This window comes from Malurus melanocephalus, unplaced genomic scaffold, assembly GCF_030028575.1.
Source record: "Malurus melanocephalus ecotype Western Australia unplaced genomic scaffold, MMel_1.1 scaffold_30, whole genome shotgun sequence".
In the NCBI taxonomy this organism is placed as follows: Eukaryota; Metazoa; Chordata; class Aves; order Passeriformes; family Maluridae; genus Malurus; species Malurus melanocephalus.
In genome coordinates this window covers 2,564,105-2,586,141 of record NW_026623262.1, presented here as the reverse complement: position 1 = coordinate 2,586,141, position 22,037 = coordinate 2,564,105, and the positions used below count along the sequence as shown (strand labels likewise).

The following is a 22,037-nucleotide window of genomic DNA, read 5'->3' as shown; positions in this document are numbered from 1 at the left end:
CCAAAGAGACAAACATGTTTTATTCATGGATATACAATAACAGAATATGAAYGTTTCCAAATCATCAATGAATAAAAGAAATCTTATAAMTATAGGCAAAGTAAGGGCAGACCTRTATTTTATGAAATTAATTACTTTAGTTTAAAGAATATTTTGAAGGCCTGGAATCCTGGACATAAATGTAAATAATTTGCTATGTAAAATAGTCTGGTAAATTGGAGTGGATGGTAACRTATTTAAGCCCTTAGAAGGTAGGATCCATTGGTAATTGATTTCAAGATCTAAAAATTCCATTTTGCAASCTGATAACATAGACAAATGCTACCAGATATTAAACTGTGATGTTTTGTAGAAATTCAGCTAATAATACCATTCCCTTCAGGTCAAAGTAAAATGTCCTGCAATCTGCTGATGAGCCAAAATTAAACCTAATTAATTTTCTTCYCTCCATTCCAAGTCAGTGTGAGTTTCAGCATTGACTTGGAGCCCAGATTTCACTCAAATTTTTGTGCCTGTTCCAAAGAGGGTCCCTCAGGACAATCACCTCAGCAGATGCCCATGGCTCTATTTTGCTGAGCCACAGCTTTGTCAGTCCTCAGCAGACTGAGCCTCAGCTGCCAAGGAGAGAAGCCACGAGTGTGCAAAACAATGAATATCATGTGAGATTTGTGGCAGCTATGRTGCCTCTACCCTTTTCATCATTCCATACCTCACCTAAAGGAGCAGCAGATTCTTCTCACCAGGGCTTTGTATATGGCGCAGTAATCTCTAATTTCAACAAATGAAATCAATCTGGATATGTGATTACATTAATATAAAAATCAAGAGGCAGAGAAGTAATTAACCATATAATGTCTTCAAAGCTTTGTGATTACAATAATCGCACTTAGGCCTTGCCCAATTCTCTTTGGAACATGACAAGGGGGATTTTTTTTGTCCTGGATACAAGTTAACATAAACATAATTTTAACATTGGTTTTCTTTTAATGTTTGGAAGAATCTTGGAACAGCTGGCAAAAAGAAAAAAAAATAAAAAAGAAGGAGGAAGTATAAAACACTTGGAAAATGTTATAGAAATTTTGGTTCAATTATTTAACCCTTGAGTATGACTGACAACTCTTTTTCTCAAAGCAAACAAGTCCAGCAACTTGGTGATTAATATRTTTTTATTGCTCGGTAACTGTTTCCCATTTAGATCTAATTGATCTACCTCCTCCTCCTCCACTTTCTCCTTGACAAAGCTCATTTAAACAGAGCCTACAGGAAATCCACACSTTGCCCTTTGTTTATAGAATGGTGSKTTTTTTTTATTGTTACTGTTTTAATAAATGCTTATAGATACTTACAATAATATCTTCTAGAATCTTTTTGAACTGTTTGTATGAAATTCCAGTAAGCTGCTGAAACATTTTCTGAAAAAAATTATCTTCCCCCACCCCGCATTTCTTTCTGCTTCTCAAAAGACAATAAAACTCAATTAGAAGAAATATTGTTGCTAGATTCCGCATGGCAAGGGGATGTATTGAATGATAACTCCTTCCTTGTTTTTCTTTTTCTTCTTTCTTTCTCTTCTTTCCCCTCCTAATCTGAGGAGAGGAGTATATTGGCTGATATTTCAGTTATCTGTCCAGCTGGTGAGGATCTTGTTTCACAGGATACARAGCTGTCATCTTCAGCCAAAGAGGATAGTTTACAGACTGAATTCCTGGCAGAAGAAATACCCTCTGGAGATGAATATGAGTGTATATCACCTGATGATATCTCTTTGCCACCGCTTTCTGAGACACCAGAATCCAACCTCTTACCTTGTGAAGCAGAGCTGGATGAGCAGTGCTGCTGTAGCTCCCATAGTCTGCATGTCAGCTCCTACAGCTTGCAAATGCAGAAAAMCACTGGTACGACAAAACTGGCGGAAGCATCTGACCTCTTAACAAATTCTGCTTTTGCTGGTGCTGCAAATAATAGAATGGAAAGCCCATCAGATCACTTTGAAAAGCTTTGTATCTCTTTAATAGATGCTGATCCAAAAGTCAGAGCAGTATCGCCTTTGACTTGCAGCTCAAAAGGAATATCTGAAAATGGTGCTGCTTCCTGCCCTTTAAAAGCCAAACCAGTACATAGCATGATGAGTGAAGTGTGCAAAACACATTTAAAACACCTTGAACTTCATAAAAGCATGGCAGAAACACAGAAACAACTTCATGACTTGAATAACTGTACTAAACCCCAGGACAGGCTGCATGCTTTGCCTGATGCATTCTCAGGTTTCRTGTTTCAATCAGACACCACCAGAAGCTGTCAGAGGCAGATGGTCACCCGAGAAGAGATTAAAAGTTCTTCAGAAAAGAACAGCATGGCCAGCCTAACTGGACAGGCGCCTAACTTCTCCCAGCTTCTGTCTAACAAAACCGTCATGGAAGGTTCTCCGGTAACTTTGGAAGTAGAAGTAACGGGATTCCCGGAGCCTACACTGACATGGTGGGTAGCTTACAATGACAAATAGTAAATGTGCTTAGCAGAGAGCCACCATAAGCCTCTTATAACCAAATCGATTAATCTATAGACTAGAATAAATGGCTTGTGTCCTTTCCTTTCTACTCCACRCCTCTGCATGATTTCCACCTTCAGAAAGGTTTCTGACAATTAACCAACCTGAAATAATCTCTCTGTACCAAATTTTTTGAATGATAGTACCAAACTACTGCAAACATGGGATTTTTTTAAGCAAAAGCATCAYATAGTTTTCATACTCTGGAATATGGCATTCTACTTGTTCAATGCCTTCTTAAAATAATTGCTCACATCAGATTTACTATAAATAAATTCACCTGCATTTTCCCAGGCTCTGGGCACTACGTATGGACAGACACGTAGATGTGCATGCTCACTAAAATATTTATATAGTCACTACATATATATGGAGAYAGATTTACACATATGTAAGTCAGTTATCAAAAGCAAGATAGGTTACAGGTTTAAAAACCCCACCTAAATACCTACATGAACAGAATCAGYTTGATATCATATATTGGTGTGCATGTCTATCTCTTTGTTAATTGYTATGTGTTTCTTTAGATTACTTTATGCTGGATTTGTGAGAAATACAGATGATATCATATAAACTTCTAAACTCTAAAAATTCTCTGTCAAAAGGAATAGGGACTSAAAGAGGGGCAGGATTTCAAAAGTCTCGTTGTAGTATGTTGTGGAGTGCATTCCTCCAATTTTACCTCATTTGTCTTTCTCCAGTTATTCCATTAGTCTTTCACAATGAAGGCCTTTCTTTTAATGTATTAAAATTAAATATGCCTCTTACTGGAAAAAAAAATGATGTTAATATTATTATTACACATTTAAAGAATTAAACTGTAAGTTTTTTTGCACTGATTTTTTTTTCGGTGGCACTGAGAAAAATACTGGACACTGCAACCTTGGTGCTATACTTTGTTGGTATCAATAAAGTTACTTTGTTTTAAATACCAGTATTGTACAGATTGAGGWGCATTATTGGTGAAACAAGATGTTCATTTTATTGTAAGAAAACATTAATATAGCTTGAAAAGATACACAGTGTTGATATATTGTTTTTCAAACAGATAATATTCAACTGGAATAATTTTGCAAATTAGAAATTCATTGAAAAATTTTAAAAAAACCCCATTTTTTTAATTAAAAAAACCATCATTTATGTGTATTTTGTACTGGCGTAGAAATTTTTTTTGGATATACATGTGGAAACATAATTTTGTGGTTTTGTTAGGTTAAATGTAGCCTATGCTGAAACATCAGGCGTTTTGTTAGGTTAAATGTAGCCTATGCTGAAACATCAGGCAAGGAGAGTCAGAATTTTCTCTGATTTCCACTCTTAAATCAGGAGTTAATACCAGTACATGGTGACAGATCTTCAGGTGTCGGAATATGACACTTGTTTGCTGAAATAACTCCTGATGCATTGTTCTCTCCTGTTTGCTGATGTGGGCTAAGTAAATGTTAAGAAGCTGAGATGGATGAAGGYTTTTAAGTGTCTTTTGTACTGAAGATAAAAATAATCTCAGTGCAAAACTGAGGGCCCAGGCTGTCATGTTACTCTAATACTGCAGTGAGATGGTTGTGAACTGTCCATCGAAAAACATTTTCAGAACCACATTTTCTACTGTTAATCTGTTATCTGGTAATTTGCATTGTTTACCATTTTATCAATATTGACAGATTAAATCTGAGGAATCTGCCTCTTGCTGTTAATGCAGTGTTATGGTGATTKTCTGAATTTGCAAAGTTCTGTGTGATGTGCAGTGATGTAACTCTGACTTGAAAACTGACTCTCTGCTCCAGGTACAAGAAGGGCCAGAAACTGACTGCAGATGAGCACTTAAAGCTTTTGCAAAAGGAGACAAAGCATACTTTGTTCATTCAGAAGGTGTGTGATAAAGATGCTGGCCTCTATGTTGTTCGGGCTAAAAATTTGAAGGGCACAATCTCCTCAAGTGCCATTCTTCACATGAAAGGTAACAGGTCCCCCATGGCGAGAATAGACTGGATAACGCTGTGTGTCATCTATATTAGCATAGCACTGATGTACTGGCTATTCACAAAGTAAGTACAGTATTGACTGCATCGGACTTAATTATCACATGTTAAATTTATTTTCTTACACTGCATTTTCACAATATGTACCAAACCACTTTTATGACAAAATGGATATATTGCTTGTTTCTTTATTGCCAGTATTACATGCTTATTTTACTTTCTCACAGTGATGATGAGATGAAAACTTATGAAGATTTTTCTAGAATCTGAGGCTCAGTTTTGCTTTCTAAAAATGTAGGCATTGCAAAGTGTTGGAAACAGTTTTAATGGTTGCAGCTTTTAAATGTCAATATAGACACTGGTAGAGAACACAGATCAGTGCATATTTTGTGATACGTCTTTTCTTGAGATGGGATGTGGAGGGTGTTGGAGTTTTGTTTTTTTTTAAATAGAATTTATTTCTTCCAGCCACTTTTTTTTTTTGTATGCTTACAAAAACAATTATTTTTAGGACAGAGCTTCTCAGTAAAGGTGTCATACCACTAATGATTGAACTTACATAGATGAGATTTAAACCTGCCTCAGCCCAGCATATGCTCTCCACAAAGGAAAGCTGCAGCAGCTCCWGTAGAGCTGTGATTGTGCTACAGAATTGACCCAGAACCTTCAGGATTTGTGCTAGTGGCATCTAGAACACAATAGAACAAAAGTTTACAAAATGAAACATTCCAGCACACCAGTCTACTTAGATGCATGTGCCTCTGTCTTCTTACGAAATTAAAGGTACAAATATTTCTAATAATCCTCTAAATGTTTAGTATAAGACAAGAAAGTTAATAATTTGTGAGGTGAGCATTTGCATATGTTTAAATTTTTAACACGCTGATTTCAAACAGAATCAACAAAATTGGGGAAATATTCCACAGTGTATTCAAATTTTTTAAAAAAGAAAAAACAGTCTAACAGCATTATCCATTAATTTAACAGCAGTAAATCCAAACCAGTACTTGGGTCACCTAGAGTTTGCATTTAATTCTTGACAAGGTCAACCACAATTTTTTGGTTTTTTTGTAATTGAAGATCTAATTTGTTTAAATATTTCATAAACATCACGTAACTGTGCCAGTGGAAGACTCAATTTATAACTCCTCAAGTATATCTTGATTCTTTAGCCTCGGTATTTGTTATATTTATACAGTAAAAAGTGTCAACAAAGAGCTACATGATTTTTCCTTCATCTGTTGATTACTTGCTTTCATGTTACAACTACCTTGTGGTGGAAAAATTTTAGAGAGGTAATATTTACGTTCTCTTGCATAATTTGCTGGAATGAAATAGACCTTTTATTGTGCAGCATGCTATGTAGAGAATATATATTGCAATTCCCGAGGGTCASATGTTTCAGCCCAGTGACTGCAACTTTTTAGAAATTCCTGGAATTTTGGAAAAGAAGAAGATCTCAGGGTGATATAACCTCACACCAATACAAGAGGGAGCAGGAGGAAGAAGTGGTGAGCAGAGGGGGAACAAAGTAAATTCTAACTTGGTATTACCCTTAATGAACCACTTTCTGAGTTCAGTCATCTCTCAAAAATGTAGATTAGTAAGAATTTTCTCAGGTACCAATTTCACYTGTTTTCCTTCAGTGTATTTTCCATTTCACAATAAAGATAATTTATATCTCAATAAACCACTGTAGAAATATTTAATACCTTTGTTTGTTTGTTTGCTAAAATATTCCTCTGAGAATTTGAACATTTCTATGAATTTTAGGTAAACAAAAGTTGATTTTTGTGARTCTGGTATTGCATCTACTTTCAGTCAGGAATAGCTTTAAATGCACAGTTTTTAATGGGTGTATGGATATCAGCCACAATATTAATTGCTGCAACAAACAAGATTTCAAAAAGAGTGATTAGARATATTGGATGCACAGCAGGAAACTGAAAGCCTCCTGGTTTTAATGTTTTGCTTTGTAAACAAAAACATAATCAACACTGATTACTGCTGTGCTGGAAGTCTRAGTTTAAAAACCCTTTATTTAAAGACTCAAATGAATATTAAAAAAATGCTGGATAATTCCTGCTGTTTTCKGTTTAGATAATATAAAAAAAAAGGAAGAGGGAGTGACAGTGGTGTAGTCTCATGATGCACGAATAATTCTTTGAAGGAAAAAAAACCATTCATTCTGTTGCAGCAATATTTTTTAATATAATGCTTCCCACTCTCGGGTTTTTTTGTTGTTCTTTGTACTGTGCTTGCTTTACTTCCTCTTCTTGTTTTAGCCATACTGTAAAGCAGGGAATACATCTATGTGATTTGTATTGTTCTGGTTCTTTCTTGGTTTACAATGCTAATTTCCCCTCATCACAATCACAGTATTGAGCCTACAGTTATTTCAAAATCTCAAAATGTTTACGTTTTCCCAATGGCTCCCTTAGAGAGAAGATTTGAGCCTCAGTCCCACCATCCTTACAAGAAACATTGACATGTAACCAGGCTAACTCCATTCCTCCTCTTCATATGCAGACTCCCATTATGAAAATGGTGAAAAGTATTGCCTGACTGCAAAATGTGGAGTCATGTGAGGGGGTGTTTACACAAGGAACCTAAATCTGGGGTGGGAAAGGGATTAATTATTCTCATTTTTCAAGAGAAGCAGCCTCTCTGAGGTTGCAGGTTTGAGTCAGTAGGCAAAGGGAGAATGAGTGTCCTGGGTTGATTTTGTGCCAACCCTGTATTCCTATATTCTGTCAGCTTGTATGCCCAAAAGGGGCTTGTACCTTTAAATGTGACCCGGAAGAAGGGGCAGGGATGGCTGGGAAGGCGGTGCAGGTGGGTTAGAAGCTGAGGCTGCCATGCTACTGCGGGCTTTTGGAGCTCAGCACGGCACTGCAGGAGTCCTGCTCACTGCGTGCAGGAGAGTTATGTTGTTGCTTCTTAGGTAGCTCGGGTTTGTTAGCTTGGGCAAACAGCTCTCCCTGGACTGCTATCCCCTGTGTGACGCCGGCAGGGACAAGCTGCATTGCTCCGTCTGGTCCCAGACTCTGGAAGAAGCCAAGCCGGCGACAGAAAAACACACCAAACGCTCTGTTTCATCCACAGTGAGGAGAGGAATGCCACCAGGTTGCCACTGTTGCCAGAGCAGTCACGCGGACTTTTCTTTTGTTTCTTCTTTTTTCCCTAGGGCAAGAGCAACACCATCTTTCTCTGCACCACGTTGGCCGAGTGGCTGTGGGGGGGGTAGCGGGCAGCATGCATTCCTAGACTTTTAAATATCTAATAGTTACTTTTTATCTGTGTCCTGTGGGCATCATGTTTTGTTAATAAACTACTTTTTTTTTCTCCTCACTTTTGCTCGAACATCTATTTCATATTTGTGGAAAAAAAATATCAAATTTTTCACTTCAGAGGAAGCATTTACCCTGTAATGTTTTTTCTCTGAAAATATTGCCTCAAACCAAGATAATGAGTCACTATCCAGACTGAATCAGATGTGGCTGGAGCTGCAATGGAGAAGGTGACTTCCTCTCAAATGACTGGTAAGGTATGCTTACTTCTGCTCCTTTCTCTGGAGACTTTCCTAGGGTAAAGAAATAATTTTTGTGTGTGTATTATCTTCATGGYCCAGAGGAACTGTCTTGAAAAATTACTGCCAAGATTTTAAAGAGTTTCACATGGTGTTCAAGGAGACTGGAGCTCTGGATCATGGATATTTCAGATCAATTGGGCCATGAGACCCTTTTAATATTCCTAATAAAGGAATCTTTCTGTTTGTGTAAGGAGCCTGACTGAAACAAAATCTCTAAACAATGAAATGCAGTRTTAATGTAGAGAAATGCTGAGCAAATCCAAAGTCTCTAAGCAGCATGGGGGGCATCTRCTGAGCCTAAATTTATAGAGAAGACAGGGGAAGCTCATAAAATTGCTAATAACACATTTCAAGACATCAGAGATTGGAAATCACACACCTAGAATAAATAGATTGAGAATAACTKTCAAGTAATTTAATTTTAAAAATGGCAGTTAAAACCAATTTGGCTTGACCTGTACTCACTGTGTGTGAGAGACTTGGGGCAGGGGTGAAACCTGTATGACAGATAGCTGCAGGTGTTCTTTCCTCCTGCAGTTTTTACATTGCTCCAGGTTGATGACTTTTCTGTGCTGTGTAACTCTACTGTTTCCTACACATAACTCATGGAATATTCAATATTTGACTAAATTATTGTCTGAGGCCATAAGAGCGTTATTTCAGAACCACTGACTGTCTGATCATTTTTTTCCCACAGAGGAGGAATGGATCTGTTCTTTCTAACCTTTTTGGTTCACAGGAGGTCCACCCAAGAAATCATTTGCAATTAGCAAGTTCTCTTCTGAGTTTTTCTTATGATCTTATGGGAAAACCATTGGTGAATTATTACCATCCATTCTATTTTGAGGGCTCCTGTCAGAGGATAACATCTTCCTTTACAGCAGTTTTTGTTCCCTGTTGAGGTTGAGCCAGTGCCTGAAGGAGTTGTAGGGGCTGTCACTTCATGGTTTTATTTGCACATACGTTTGCCTTTGCTCTCTAGAAACTGGTTATTTTAGTTTTGTTTTCTGCTGCCGTACTGATATAAAGCCAAGATGGGGTCTGATCATGATAGCTATCACCATTCCACTCAGATTTTTCTGGTTTTTTCTTTTTTTTTTTTTGAATGGTAAAAACCGTTCTGGTATGAGGCTCATCATGACTTCACAAGTAATGCAAACTGCGCAAGTAATGGAATCCAGTCAAAATCATCACAAGGAGTGGCTGAAGCCCACTTAATATTTTCCTCTGGAATACAAGTTAATCATGTTCTGTTTGGGACCTGTTGCTARCTGCCTGTAATGAGTAGGCAGGGGTGTAAACTTGGCTCTCTTGCTTGAAGTGAAGCTGGAGATCTCAAATTTCTGGGCTCCAGGTGCAGCGATGCAATGGGGGTGGCAGCCCGCACATGCTAACTTTCATCAGCTGAGARCTGAGTTGTTTGAGCTGCTCTGGCTGGCTAATACAGAGGTCACACAAGCTCAGCACAAGTATGGGATAATAAAGCTGATATTCTCCTGCTTTCCATTGTGGCCTCAGCTCTACAGTATGAACAGAGAATAGAAATGCAGCTAAGCTGATAAGCTTGTTGCAACTAAGACCTCATCTAAGAAGTGAATTTATAAATACAGTGGGTCATAATGTCTGCCTCATGATGCGAGCAGGCCCACATTTGGAAAAAAATAGCCTTTGGCTCATATATTTGTGTTCAGAAGTTGATGGGCACCTGTGTGAGATAAGCTGGWTTTTGTTTCAGATGGCATAAAGAAAAGATTTTCATCCTTAACCAGTGGAGTAATGGTGGCGTGACAGTTTCCTGCAGGGGAACCCTGTGAGGGAGGGGAAAGGCTGGTGGCTGAACATATTCYAGTAAGGTGACTTCATCTCACTCCACACTCCCACTTGTTCTGCTGTAATAACTGTGAGGATCTTCATTYACAAAGCACACATCAAACACTCTTCCTAATTGATGAATTTTGGGATCATGTACATTATGTGCATAACATATGACTGCCTTTTCGCTTAATACTTCATCAAAGATAAGTAATTTTTAGATTACAGACCTTGTAATACATTAGAAAATTGAGTCCATGTAAGGTATTTACGTTTAGTAAAATGTTTTTTTTTGAAATCTCGGCATCCTAATCTAGATAATCATATAAGATTGAAGAGCTCAAAAAYACAAAGTATTCCAGAAGTTCAAATTGATGGAGCTACATGAAGTTTCAACAACAGAATATATAAAGAAARTTTTCTACTAGGCAAGTCTTATTCAGAAGAATAAGTAGCTGTCCTAATAAGACAGGAACAGTCATTGTTCATTAATTGATTCAAGATAACAATAATTCCCACTGTGCAATTTCAGATTAAATAAATGAGCTACATGAAGTCTCTAGTCTGTGCTGACTTTTGGTACACGATGAAATCTTGCCTCATAAATTTAGGTTCTGATTAAAAGGAAGGAGCACTTTTATTTTGTCTTTATGTTCCTGAGGTTTATCTATCTAGATGCAGAGCAACTAACAAACATAAAGGAAAATTGTTGCCTATGTTGATTCTAAATCTTAGTCCTTTTCCAATTTAAGCTACCTGCACTCTGTGCTTCATGTCCAGCTGGAAATGCATTGATCCCACATTTTTTTTCAGAGTTTTTTTCCATATTGTTGAGATATAGCAGGTATTCCTAAGTAAAAAGAAAAAAAAATACATTCAAGATCAGAATAATTTTACTTAAGGAACACGGAGATTTCAGTATGATTAAAACATGTAGGCTGCACAGAAAGGTCAGATTTATCCTAGTTTTTTTCTCTTATCATCTGTTATTTACAGCTAAAGTGCATTATGGTCAGTGAGATGAGATTTAGAATATTTCATGTTCTCTCTGTAATCACTGTTTATTTGATCTCTAACCTTTTATGTTATGAAGAGCTTTTTATGCCACCATTAAAAATACGGGCAATATTAACTGACCTTTTTTAAACAGGTTTAAAGAGAAACTCTGGTTTCAAGGAGTGTATCTTGAACTYGGGAGGCCACAAGAGATTAACTTCAATTTGAGACATGATCTCATTCCTCTGCCTGACACAGCAGAACAGAAGATGGACTGAACTGCAAATGCCTGATTCTTGAGTATGCTCGTGTTATTTGCTGTGTCCATTGGTAGATATTGGCCCCAGGTGAGGAGCAGATGAATTTTTGGTGCTCGCCAATATATATCTAGATTAAAATTTGTATTTTGTTTCTTTACAAATAAATCATTATTAAAATTCACCTGTGCACAGCATTTATTGGATAGTGATTTATAATTCCTTGTGGGTTTGCTCCGGATTGTTGGACAAATCTAACAGAAGATGATGATGGAGAAAAGAAACATTCACCTTTAAAATTATAGCTCTCCTTGGTGGTCCACTAGTACCCACTATTGTATTCTTCTATGAATCCCATCAGTGGTATTAATTYCGTCAATAAGTCTTCCCACTAGCTAATATAAAGAATAGGATTTAAAACAAAATGAACTTATAGCTACAGAATTCTTCAGTTTATTAGAGTGTTAGTTTTCATACTTCTAACAGCTTTGAGACAGCCTCCTCCACTGACAAAACTACTGTGTCTCCGTTTTTTTTTGATTTCTTCTTAAATATGTTTTCACAGAGGCGTAACCACCATCTCCAGTTTGCCCAGGTTTGGTCAGTGGCATGTCCATCATCCTCAGAGCCAACAGCACTTGGCTTTGCTGGACATGGTGGAAGTCTCCAGAAGCTTCTCACAGGAGCCATCTTTTTGGGCCCCCCACGTCCAAAAACTGGGCCAGGCAAAACCAACACAGCCAGTCATCGCAATTCAAAGGAGTGGACTATGAAATTATCCTAGTGCTAGTTTCAAAGCATATTCTTAGCTTAGCCAAGGACTCTTCAATAACAGAATTTCCAAAGAACCTCAGTATCTGTTAAGGGTATTAAAAAGCCCTGAACTGAATTTGAGTCTTTTGAATTAGGGGGCAGTCATTAGCATGATGAAATCTTTGTCTCCATCTCTTGAATGGTGATGTCTAGTCTAGGTGTCTTTTTCAATCCACTGGAAAGCTTCTTGTAGAGAAAAATGAGGACTTTTGTAGTCTCATCCATTTGCAGATTTGAAAAAAGGAGTTCAGAGAAAGGTCCGTTTGGAAATGGCTTTTTGACTGCCTCAACAGCAAAAAAATCCAGCCACGCTTGCGGAGAACACTTCTGCAGCTTGATYTGTCTGATGCAGATTTCCAAAGTCCTACCTTGCACATGATCCATGCTATTCAAATTTGTATTCCTTCAGTGTGCTCTCAATGGCTTGGCCAACACCACAGACACACACGGATCCATATGTACTGTGCAATTCCCTGTCACCCARCATTCTGTCATTCTTTATGGGCACATTGATTAGACCTGCTCTGGGTTTGTATACCACAGCAGTGCACACACTTCTCACAGAGAGCAGATAGGAGTTTAAGAAGTGCAACGTTTTTGTGCTTCATCCAAGTAGATCTCATCTGTACCAAATTGAAGTATTTAAGAATTGCTTAAATCATAATATCAAGACATTAGACATTTTTCTCCATCAAGATGCAGGTTGGATAGCAGAAACTTAAATTTACCTCCAAGTTAAAGTACAGGCAGAGAGAGGAAATGAGCTGAAAAAAAATATCGTGTACATGTCTTCACCTGATCACATAAATCACTTGCTTGACGTGATGGAAAAGTCAGTGGCATGCTGCCCTCACAAGAGTCACAAGGCTATGTATAYGTGCACATAAATATAGCAGCTGCACACTGAGGTACTTGCTCTACATATTTACCCCTCTATCTCTCACAGCTTTTTCCAGAATGGAATGAAGACAAGTGTAAAACATCTTATGGATCATATGCAATCACCCTTCCCCAACTAAGCCCCTCGTTTGCACGCATTATTTGCATTTAAAGATGAAAATATTGTGTTTCTAACTGTGCTCATATTCAGAGGGCTGACAAAGTACGTAGCAGATGTCTATCCCCTCCTTGCCCCCAAATTATAAAGCCCCTAAAATTACTGYTCTCAGCTGGAATTTGTTAGTATTGCATGTGTGATTTCCTATTTAAAAAATCATTCTGTAAAAAATGAAAGTGTAGGATACAGTTCTTGCTGAGTTTGGATGCTCATCAAATTGAAAGTACTGGTTCTTTTTGCTTTTCCTAGATTGCTAGGCTGTGAGAAAAACTTCAATATTTGAGGATTTTTTCCCCTTGATTCACAAAACAAAAGTCTGGAAAGGTGTCAAAGGTTTTCTAAATAATATGTGGGGCAAGCCAAAAATCTGTCTATCTGTTCTTACTTACAATTTTCTTACCAATAGTAGAAAGTGMTTTTTAYAAATAAATAAAAAATCCATYAACCTTCTTTTGCCAATGAGGCACACAGCTATTGCTCCAAGTGTTCCCAAAGAATGAATCCTTTGTGAAAAAATGGTAAATATGTTTGTTTCTTTTCATTTTACAAATCATAGCTATCCATAGATTTATTAAAGGCTTACAAAAATTAATTTGGAATAGACATTAAATGCTACGGACTGTAGATAAAACCTGTCCTCAAGTTTTTAACTAATGATGTTAATTACTATTCTGTGGAAGGAAATGGAACACTTAATAAATGTATTCTTCACTCAGGGGCTGGGTTTTACACCTGCTTTCTAAGGTGAAGTGCTGAGGATGTAAATGTTTTTCTTTCTTCCTTGTTCCACATATGTACATGTGTGAAGATGATACATAAATAATATACAAGGAAAACTTGTCAAAAATGACATCTGTAAATCTCCTTGGATATTTCTAAGGAAATGAGTGACCCCTATCAGCATGAAATTAGGAATAGGGACCCTGACAATGTGCATTTTCAGGGAGGTTGTTCCCATATGAAACAGAAAAGGTAATTTCAAAACCCACTTAGTGCCTTGGCTACGTTTTCCACTTCGGAAGCAACTGACAGTGCCTTCTTCAGTAACAATTTTTGGCAAGGAGGCTTAGTTTGYATGTAAAAAGGTTAATGTATCTGGCATGTTCAATTACGGTGGCTCAGATAAGAGTAATAAGCACTTGAAAGTGCAGCAGCCTTTCAGAAGCTGCAGCAGACACACATGGATATTCTTGTGAATGTAATTCARTTTACAGCCTGTATTTAAGTGTCTAAAGGTTTTGTTACAAAGTACTGTTTGTAGTATTAGCAGGCAAAGGGGAGTTAATAAAGGTGGTGGAAATGTGTTTTGATTTCAAGCCAGGATTTGTGATTTAAAAGCTAAGAAGTTTTTAGTTATTTCTAAGTTTGAAGGAAGTAAGCGGGTGAGAGAAGGGAAATTAATTTTTTTTCTAAAGTTGGAAAACTGGAAATTCAGCAAGAATATAATATATAAATATATTTTGGGCTCTTTTTTGTCAGTTCTATAGGGATTTATGACAGCATTTTTTCAGTGAGAAGTTTTACGTAAAGTGACTAAATTATTTATTTCATTACTTCCTTGGTTCACATAGTTGATTAGAGGACAGAGGAAAATGAAAATAGTGAATGAAAGAAAATATAATAGTTATTGTCTAGGAAAGAACGGGACAAAGAAATAAGGGAGAGAGCAAAAATACAAGTAGAGAAGGAAATGGGAAAGGTACTAATTCTTTTTACACAGTTGGCAAATGAGCATGTGTAGATACCCTAAGGGACCAGGAAAGAAAGCAGAATTTGTGCTACATTGGCTGTGCAGCTACAGCAGAGTGCACTGGTAGYACAACACTACTGATGTTTGACAAATAATCAAGAAATGTAAAGATTGTGAATTTTTTTAAAAAGTATTGGGAAATTATGCTCAAAAAAGCACGGTTAAAACTTGTTTAGGTGGCAATTTGAAATTTTAAGTGCTCAAGAAAGAATGAATTTTGTCTTAAGCTCTGCCTAGAGTCTTCAGCTTTCATGTGGGCCTGTTAAAGCAGCTCCACTGATCAAGTCATTAGGATAATTGCAATTAATYAGTGAATCACATACAAAGAGATTGCAGGTGTTCACAATGTTTCACTGTTTTAAACAGCACTGTTAAATATCACCTGCTGCTCCTTAAATGTGTGTTGGACTACAACGTAGTCTGTGGTAGCAGGCTTTTCATAACTATCTCCAACTTAAATGTCTTCCTGGAAAAAAAAGAATTTGTCATTATATGGATCTGATTTTTGTTTGATTCTGGAGCAAAGAACTAATGTCATTTTTACCAGCAGTGTCTTTGCTACACAACAAGACTGAAGTAATCCTTCTGATTTTTCATGTGAGTATACTATGTGGTACTAAACGTATAGAAATCATGTGATACAAATGTGACAGAAGACATGCAGGACAAGTAATTTGTATTTCCTTGAGGACACRAGATAAAAATTCCACTGTTCAATGTCATTTCTGTATTCCAAGTAAAAACTTGAGAAAGTACAAAGTTTTGTTGTAATGGAAACATGAGTAAAAAAAGGTATAAAAGTTAAAAAAAGAAAAACTTATTTCTTAAAATACAATATATTTGATTTAAGTGTTTGAATGATATAATTTTTTTTCTTGTAACTATTATTGTTACCAGTCATTGCTGACTTTATGGAAATAGAAGTAYATGAACTTCTGAACATCTCATAATTTCAAAAGTGACAGGTTTTATATTTGCCATTTTAAAATTATCACATGTTCATAAACTCTTAAATTGTATTTGATTTAGACATCATCATTAAGCTGGCTGCATTTATTAATTTTGCAGATACTAGCCTGTGCTTTTCGTCATGTTTGATTTTTCACTGACTACTTAAGTGTTTAACCACAGAGAAAAATAATCGCCTGCTAATTTAACAGGTCTCTATTTAGAAATAGAAATTTTATACTYTTTACAAAAGTTTCTTTGGGCATTTTATGTCTTTTAGTACAAGCTAGCTTGACCTCCCCCTCATTGCATGGAGCTACATCTGCTGTCATACTGTCTTGTACAGAGTGATGGGGCTCTCTGAAGTCTATTYGCAGCAAGAAATGAAAATGAGCCGTAGTACTCTGCCCACCAGGCGCTGTGAGAGCTCAGGGAGTACCAGTGCAGAGACTGCTCCTCCAGTCTGTGCTGCTGCTGGTCCTGCTGCACGCCAAGAGGAGACATAAAGTTGCCACCTTATGGGATGCACAAATTAAAGGGCAGATCAAATTTCTGTTGTTATTTTATGAGATCACAGCAATATGTCATTTCTCATTTCTTTCATATCTGCAAACTATAGTGTTAAGACTCTCTTGCAGGAACCACAGTAGTAAAACTTTTTCAGCATTTTCTGCCTCTCTTGCTGGAGGTTTCCTTCAGGTTGTTTTCACACACAGCTGCAGCTGATAGTACAAAACTCCAGTCTGTGTTTTCCAATCTAGGTGCTCTCAGGGAGGTCCTATTTGATGTGGAACTTGGTGACTGCAGACTGCAGCCCTCCATCGACCAAACCAGCTAAGCACATGCTTGATTTTTAAGCAAGCAGTTTTAAGTAGTCTTATGAGCCAGTTATGTGCTCAAAGAGTTTGGAAGATAGGCAGGGATAGAAACAGGCAGATGAGGTGATGTAGTAAAACACCTCCCATTGCAGCCATAAATGAGAACAGTGTTCTAACTCTAATGTCTGCTTCAAAAACAGCCACTCCAATGGCACACTTAACTGCGAAGTGACAAAGCTGGGATGGTGGGTGGTCACAATCCAACATTCTCTTCCATGGTCTGCACAAGGTCTAGAAAAAAAGCTGTTAGACTCAAAATGTTATTTTTAAAAAAATGACATTATTTGTCTGCATCAATTTAGTTCCACAAAATTTGYGTTTCTGCACGTTGTGTGCTACTGTTTGTTAAGCTTAACTGCTTGGTATATCCAACAGAAAAAATGGGAAATAAACACAAACAGCTCTGGAGCAAAAAATCTATATATTACCAAACACAATTTTGGAATTCAAAGTTATGGGGAGAAGAATAGTTTAAACTGTGTATTCTAATAGTGTGCAGCCACTTGTCTGAGCTCAGCTTACTTATTTAGTCTGGTGATTGACATATGCATTTGGCTTCTTGGATGTTTTATAAAGAAAGAAAGGAAGGCTGAATCTCACTGATATGAAGACTCCTGACCTGTCCATATGCCCTGCTAAAATACTTCTTTGTTGCTTTCTTAACTTAGGAAATTTTCRATGGCTTGTAATCTGCACTTTATAAAAATTGAATTATAAATCCAAAGCTTTGGAAGGGCTGAGGTTTCCTCAGTGAAACCCTTTTGTGCCTCCAAAATTAGCACTGTCAGTCAAAACCAACAGGTGGTGTATGGTTACAGGGAGTGAATCCCCTCTCACAAGATACTTTCTGTCAGGAAACCAATCAGAACTGGCACTGACATGATGAGGCAGACCTGTCAGTAGAGCAGGGGTATAAAAAGCGAAACAACTATGTTAGCAYTTCTGAGCAGTCGTGCATTCCCCGCCTCGCCTCGGGTGTAGGGATTGCAAAAAACAAAACTACACTGTCAAGACTGTGTAGTTTTGTTTTTATGATTAGAGGCTCTACAATTCTCATGCTGGGATTGTGTGAAAAATCTTACTCTGGATAAGGACGTCGTTCAAGAAGATTTCGTTGGGCTGAGCCCACCCTTGCGGGCACTTTGAGAGATCAGGTTAGTACTGTGTTTCTGCTGGTGTAGGAAGTGTTCTATCAGTCATTAATAATCCTGATACAATCTATTATTTATAAATTTGCTCACAGGGGGGTATGGGTTTCAGAGTACAGACATGAAACACTTAAATTCTCCGTCAAGAATATATTCATAATCTGGAGTAAGATTTGATGACTCTCAGCAMAAACGTTTTTTCCAGTGTATTTTATTGCTATAGACTACATCAGCTAAGATTTTGAAAGTGCATGGAAACATKYGCTTAACTTAAAAACTCCTTTCTGTTGGGAGTGTTCAAGGTTATGCTGCTGGGAGATAAACTGAGAAGCTCCAAGAATAGCTCTGATAAAATGCATATGCTATCAGCTAAGCGCTGATGACTTTTTAAGGGAAACAACTGCTAAGGTATCAGTTACATGGCAGCTCTGGAACAYTTGTCTGCTGTCATTCAGAGCTACAAAGGTTATTTCTGGAACATGACATTTTAGGTGCATACTTTCAATTCTAATTATACAAGAAACCTTATAAGATCAGATCTTCATCACCAGAATTTGCTTGGACAATGAAATATATAAACTTTGGGTGGACTTGATGACAATACTACTTAATTAAATTATTTCTGATCTATTCTGAAGTCAGATTACGACACATATATAAAGCTTTCATCATGTTTAATTGTATTATAAAATTATTTCTGTTTATTTTAGCTGAACCTCAAAATATAGTCGTAATTGAAGCTGAAAGTCCCACTACAATATCCAGCTCTGCCCTTATGCACTTACTGCATGTATGTTTTAGGCCCTGATTGTTATGAAAGAACCTGTGTAATGAAGAATTTTCACCCTTGTGAGAGGTAGAATAAAATTGACTCCTAGTGAAAGAAACTTCACTTTCTAATTTTTAATTGAATCTTGGGACTGTCACAAAATCAGRCACAAAAACCAAAGCAAACTGAAGTAAAATTTGAGTAAGATTAACTTGAAAAATTATGGGGTTAATCCTTGTTTGTTAAGACCTGATGTGCTCTTAATCAAACTTTTTAATGAGAAAAATAAAGTAACTTTGATATATATGTAGTATATAGAGTATAATAAAGTAACTATGATATATATGATAATATTAAGAAGATATTAGCTAGATTTTAAAAAACTGCCCCTTTCAACATCAGAAAATATATAGGTCATGCAAATATAAAATATAAACACAGAAGCTTTTCTAGTGTGTTATTTCAAAGTAGGAACTTGTGGCACAGCAAGAGAAAGCAAACTTTCTTTCAGATTCCACATGGCTTTGCAGTTGTTCAAGCCRTCAGTGTCAGTGGCTACTTTATATCCTAGCTCACATTTCGGGGGTGGCTGTCTTCCCAAAATCAAAATTCCACTGAGATACTCTCCAAGAAAGAGGAGAATTTCATCTGCATTTTTAATTCCAATATGCTTCTGTAAAGTGYAAGTGTTCACTACTCACAGAGTGCTTTTAAAATAAAAACTCCTGGCATTTTGTTAATTATTAAGCTAAATACATTGTAAACCTTCATATTTTTTCAAATTGCTGCTTAGTATCGACCTTCACATTTTTTAAAATCAATTCTTAGTATTTTAGTTGTCATCTCACTGCGGAATGCAAACATTTTGCACTGAAAATATTTTTACAAATTATACAGAGAAATTATTTTCTCTTCAGATAAAAAAAGTTGATAGACAAAGAGAGGCTGAATGACCTGTGGAAGGTCAYAGAATTTTGTCTCCTGCTTCTTACTCTACTGAAGCACAGCTCTACTAAATACAATGGTTTCCCATCCAGCTCAGCCAAGCATGCTCCAACAGTAATTTTTCTTTACAACTTTGTCAAAACACAGAGTCTTTACATTTTACCAGGTCATTCTGATGTAAAACTGAGAAGAATAAATTGTTCAGAGAATAATATACAAATTACAAATATTYTTAAAATCTTGCAAGAAGTRTGTGCATATAATAAYRTTTTCACCATTGATATCTGATTCTGGGKTTTTTTTCTTGCAGAGTGCCTGTCAAGATGGCRACAAAAGCACCAACATTTACACAGCCGTTACAAAGCGTTGTGGCACTGGAGGGTAGTGCCGCAACCTTTGAGGCTCACATTAGTGGTAAGGTTTTGATTCATTCTTCCAATATCTGTTATTTTTTGTCATTGAATTATTTGCTAATGTTTATGCGAAGAAGAACGATAACACTATTCATAGATCTTAATCTGACATGAATCAGTAAAGGTGAGTGCTGAAATATGGATATATAACCATCTCATCCAGTACTGGTCAGCACTATGAGGTGCAGCCAACACACTGCATGAATTTACACAAGGCAGCAGCAGATTGTCCTGACCTGCCAYTGTGTCTGACTCTCAGGTGTGTTAGAACCATCAAAACTGGAGGATACTACCTTTAAATGCATATACCTAAAAATACACACTGTGCTAATAAGGGAACTTTGTGTGGCTGCAGAAGGAATAATCTCATTTGGATGATGACTGGACAGGATTAGAAATCGCAGTGCAAAAAGCAGGGTTTATGCTAGTTCTTCCAAAACCTTTTACCAAGGTTTACTCTAGCTAAGCTGTCTTTTTACTTTTTGTGCCCTTAAGTTTACTTAATTCCAGAGTTCTAGGCAGGGGATCAAACAGCACAAATTCTAGGCCCACCTGGCCACTGCAGAGGGTAGAAAACCTTAGTATGCTAAATAATAGATGAGCATGGTGATCATGATGGTAGCACAAGGTGGGATCGATGTAATTTGTCCATGAGATTTAAAGATGCCATGCAGTTTAAAGGTACTTTATTTCTCCAAACTACATAGTCCTAAAACAGCCTGCCTTGTGCAAAACCCCATGCAAAGTCCCAAGATAACGTTACCAGACAGCCAACACCCTGTTCTAAGAGTGTCTCTGACCTCGGCAGTGACTAAGGGGAAATGCCATGTGCTCCTGCTGCTGGAATTGTATTGTCTTACAGGCATTAGCAGTGCCMCGATCCTCATTCCATAAAGCACTGCTCAGATGCTCTGTAACAGGTGCAAACACATGATCTGTGTGACTGTAAAGATCTCTGACATCTCTGGCCCATGCTTTTCATCCCTTGGTCCCTTTGCATAAAACCAGTTCACACAAGGTGTTTGAACAYGTCCTGCAGTCCACATCCACGATATTTTTTCATGCCATATTCTATTATTTGGCCCTTACTCTTCAGTTMATTGCTTTTCTCTTCTTGCTTCTAAACTTCCAACTTTCTGTGGAAAGGTTTTTTTCCATTGATGATTACATCACTTATTATCATTATAAATACATAAATAGGTCATCAGAAACATTTAGGATGTTAATGTTATGACTCAGTGTGTGATTTTGGACAATTTCATCTGTGTGATATTATGGAGACTCAGAAGGGGAATTTGACTTCTTACTAAGTGAAGATAAGCAGTTTTTTTAATAGCATATGCCATATTTGTATGTTAGCCTCAAGTGTYTCCTGAGTCAAACTCTTATTAGTTTTTTTTTGGGTTTTTTTTTCACATTGTGAGATCCTGGTCTATCTTTCCCACCTTAAAACATCCACCAAGGTTGAAAGATCTTGGTTTCAGGATGGTGGCTTGGCATTTAGTTTTTCTACATGATAAAAAAATAGGAAAGTTTTTTTTACTATAACTAATTGCTTAAATAAAATTTCACTGTTCACTGTTCTGCAAGTCAGGTTTGCATACAGCTACAGTTGAAATGTGAAGAGCTCAGTTAATCCATGGGTATCAAGAAGACCTTAACAACCAATTGAGCTGCAATTTTGCTGTATGTAAACTAGAACAAATGAACTGTGCTCTGATATCACACTGCGAATTAAGTGTCACATTACAAGGGGCTGATATCACATGAATATACCCAGCATGTAACAGAAAGCACAGAACACACAAACCCTATTACTAAAAGCAGAAAACRCCAGAGCAGCCAGGACATCGTCACAGGGGGAGTCCTACTGGGTCACCAGTGACTGAGGAGTCATGAGACAAGAAAAGCAGAAGAGTTGCTGGCATTAGAACTGTGCTAGTGCTCATGTCTCCACAGTATTGAACAAGTTTGTATTTTTCCATAAAGAACGAATCTGTACTCTGCTCACCTTTTTTTTTTTGAACTGGTATTTTCAGGTGTTACCCTGTGCAAGACAGCCTTTACATAGTGCAYATTGCTGGAAGCAGCACACAGATCATACATTGACAGTCCCTCTCACATCATTGGCA

At 37.2% G+C, this 22,037-nt stretch overlaps 2 protein-coding genes across 2 annotated transcripts in view; both read left to right on the top strand.

Moving 5' to 3' along the window:
* The window catches only part of CCDC141 (coiled-coil domain containing 141), a 52,433-nt gene extending 47,486 nt beyond the window's left edge, over positions 1-4,947 (top strand). The window contains exons 26-27 of the mRNA XM_057363732.1: positions 1,592-2,478; positions 4,333-4,947. Coding sequence (XP_057219715.1) covers positions 1,592-2,478; positions 4,333-4,597 — 1,152 coding nt within the window. The 3' untranslated portion in view covers positions 4,598-4,947. The remainder of the gene's footprint in view (positions 1-1,591; positions 2,479-4,332) is intronic.
* A 14,868-nt stretch (positions 4,948-19,815) lies between these two features.
* Positions 19,816-22,037, top strand: part of LOC130572206 (titin-like) — a 236,009-nt gene continuing 233,787 nt past the window's right edge. Inside the window, exon 1 of the mRNA XM_057363729.1 lies at positions 19,816-19,906. Coding sequence (XP_057219712.1) covers positions 19,816-19,906 — 91 coding nt within the window. The remainder of the gene's footprint in view (positions 19,907-22,037) is intronic.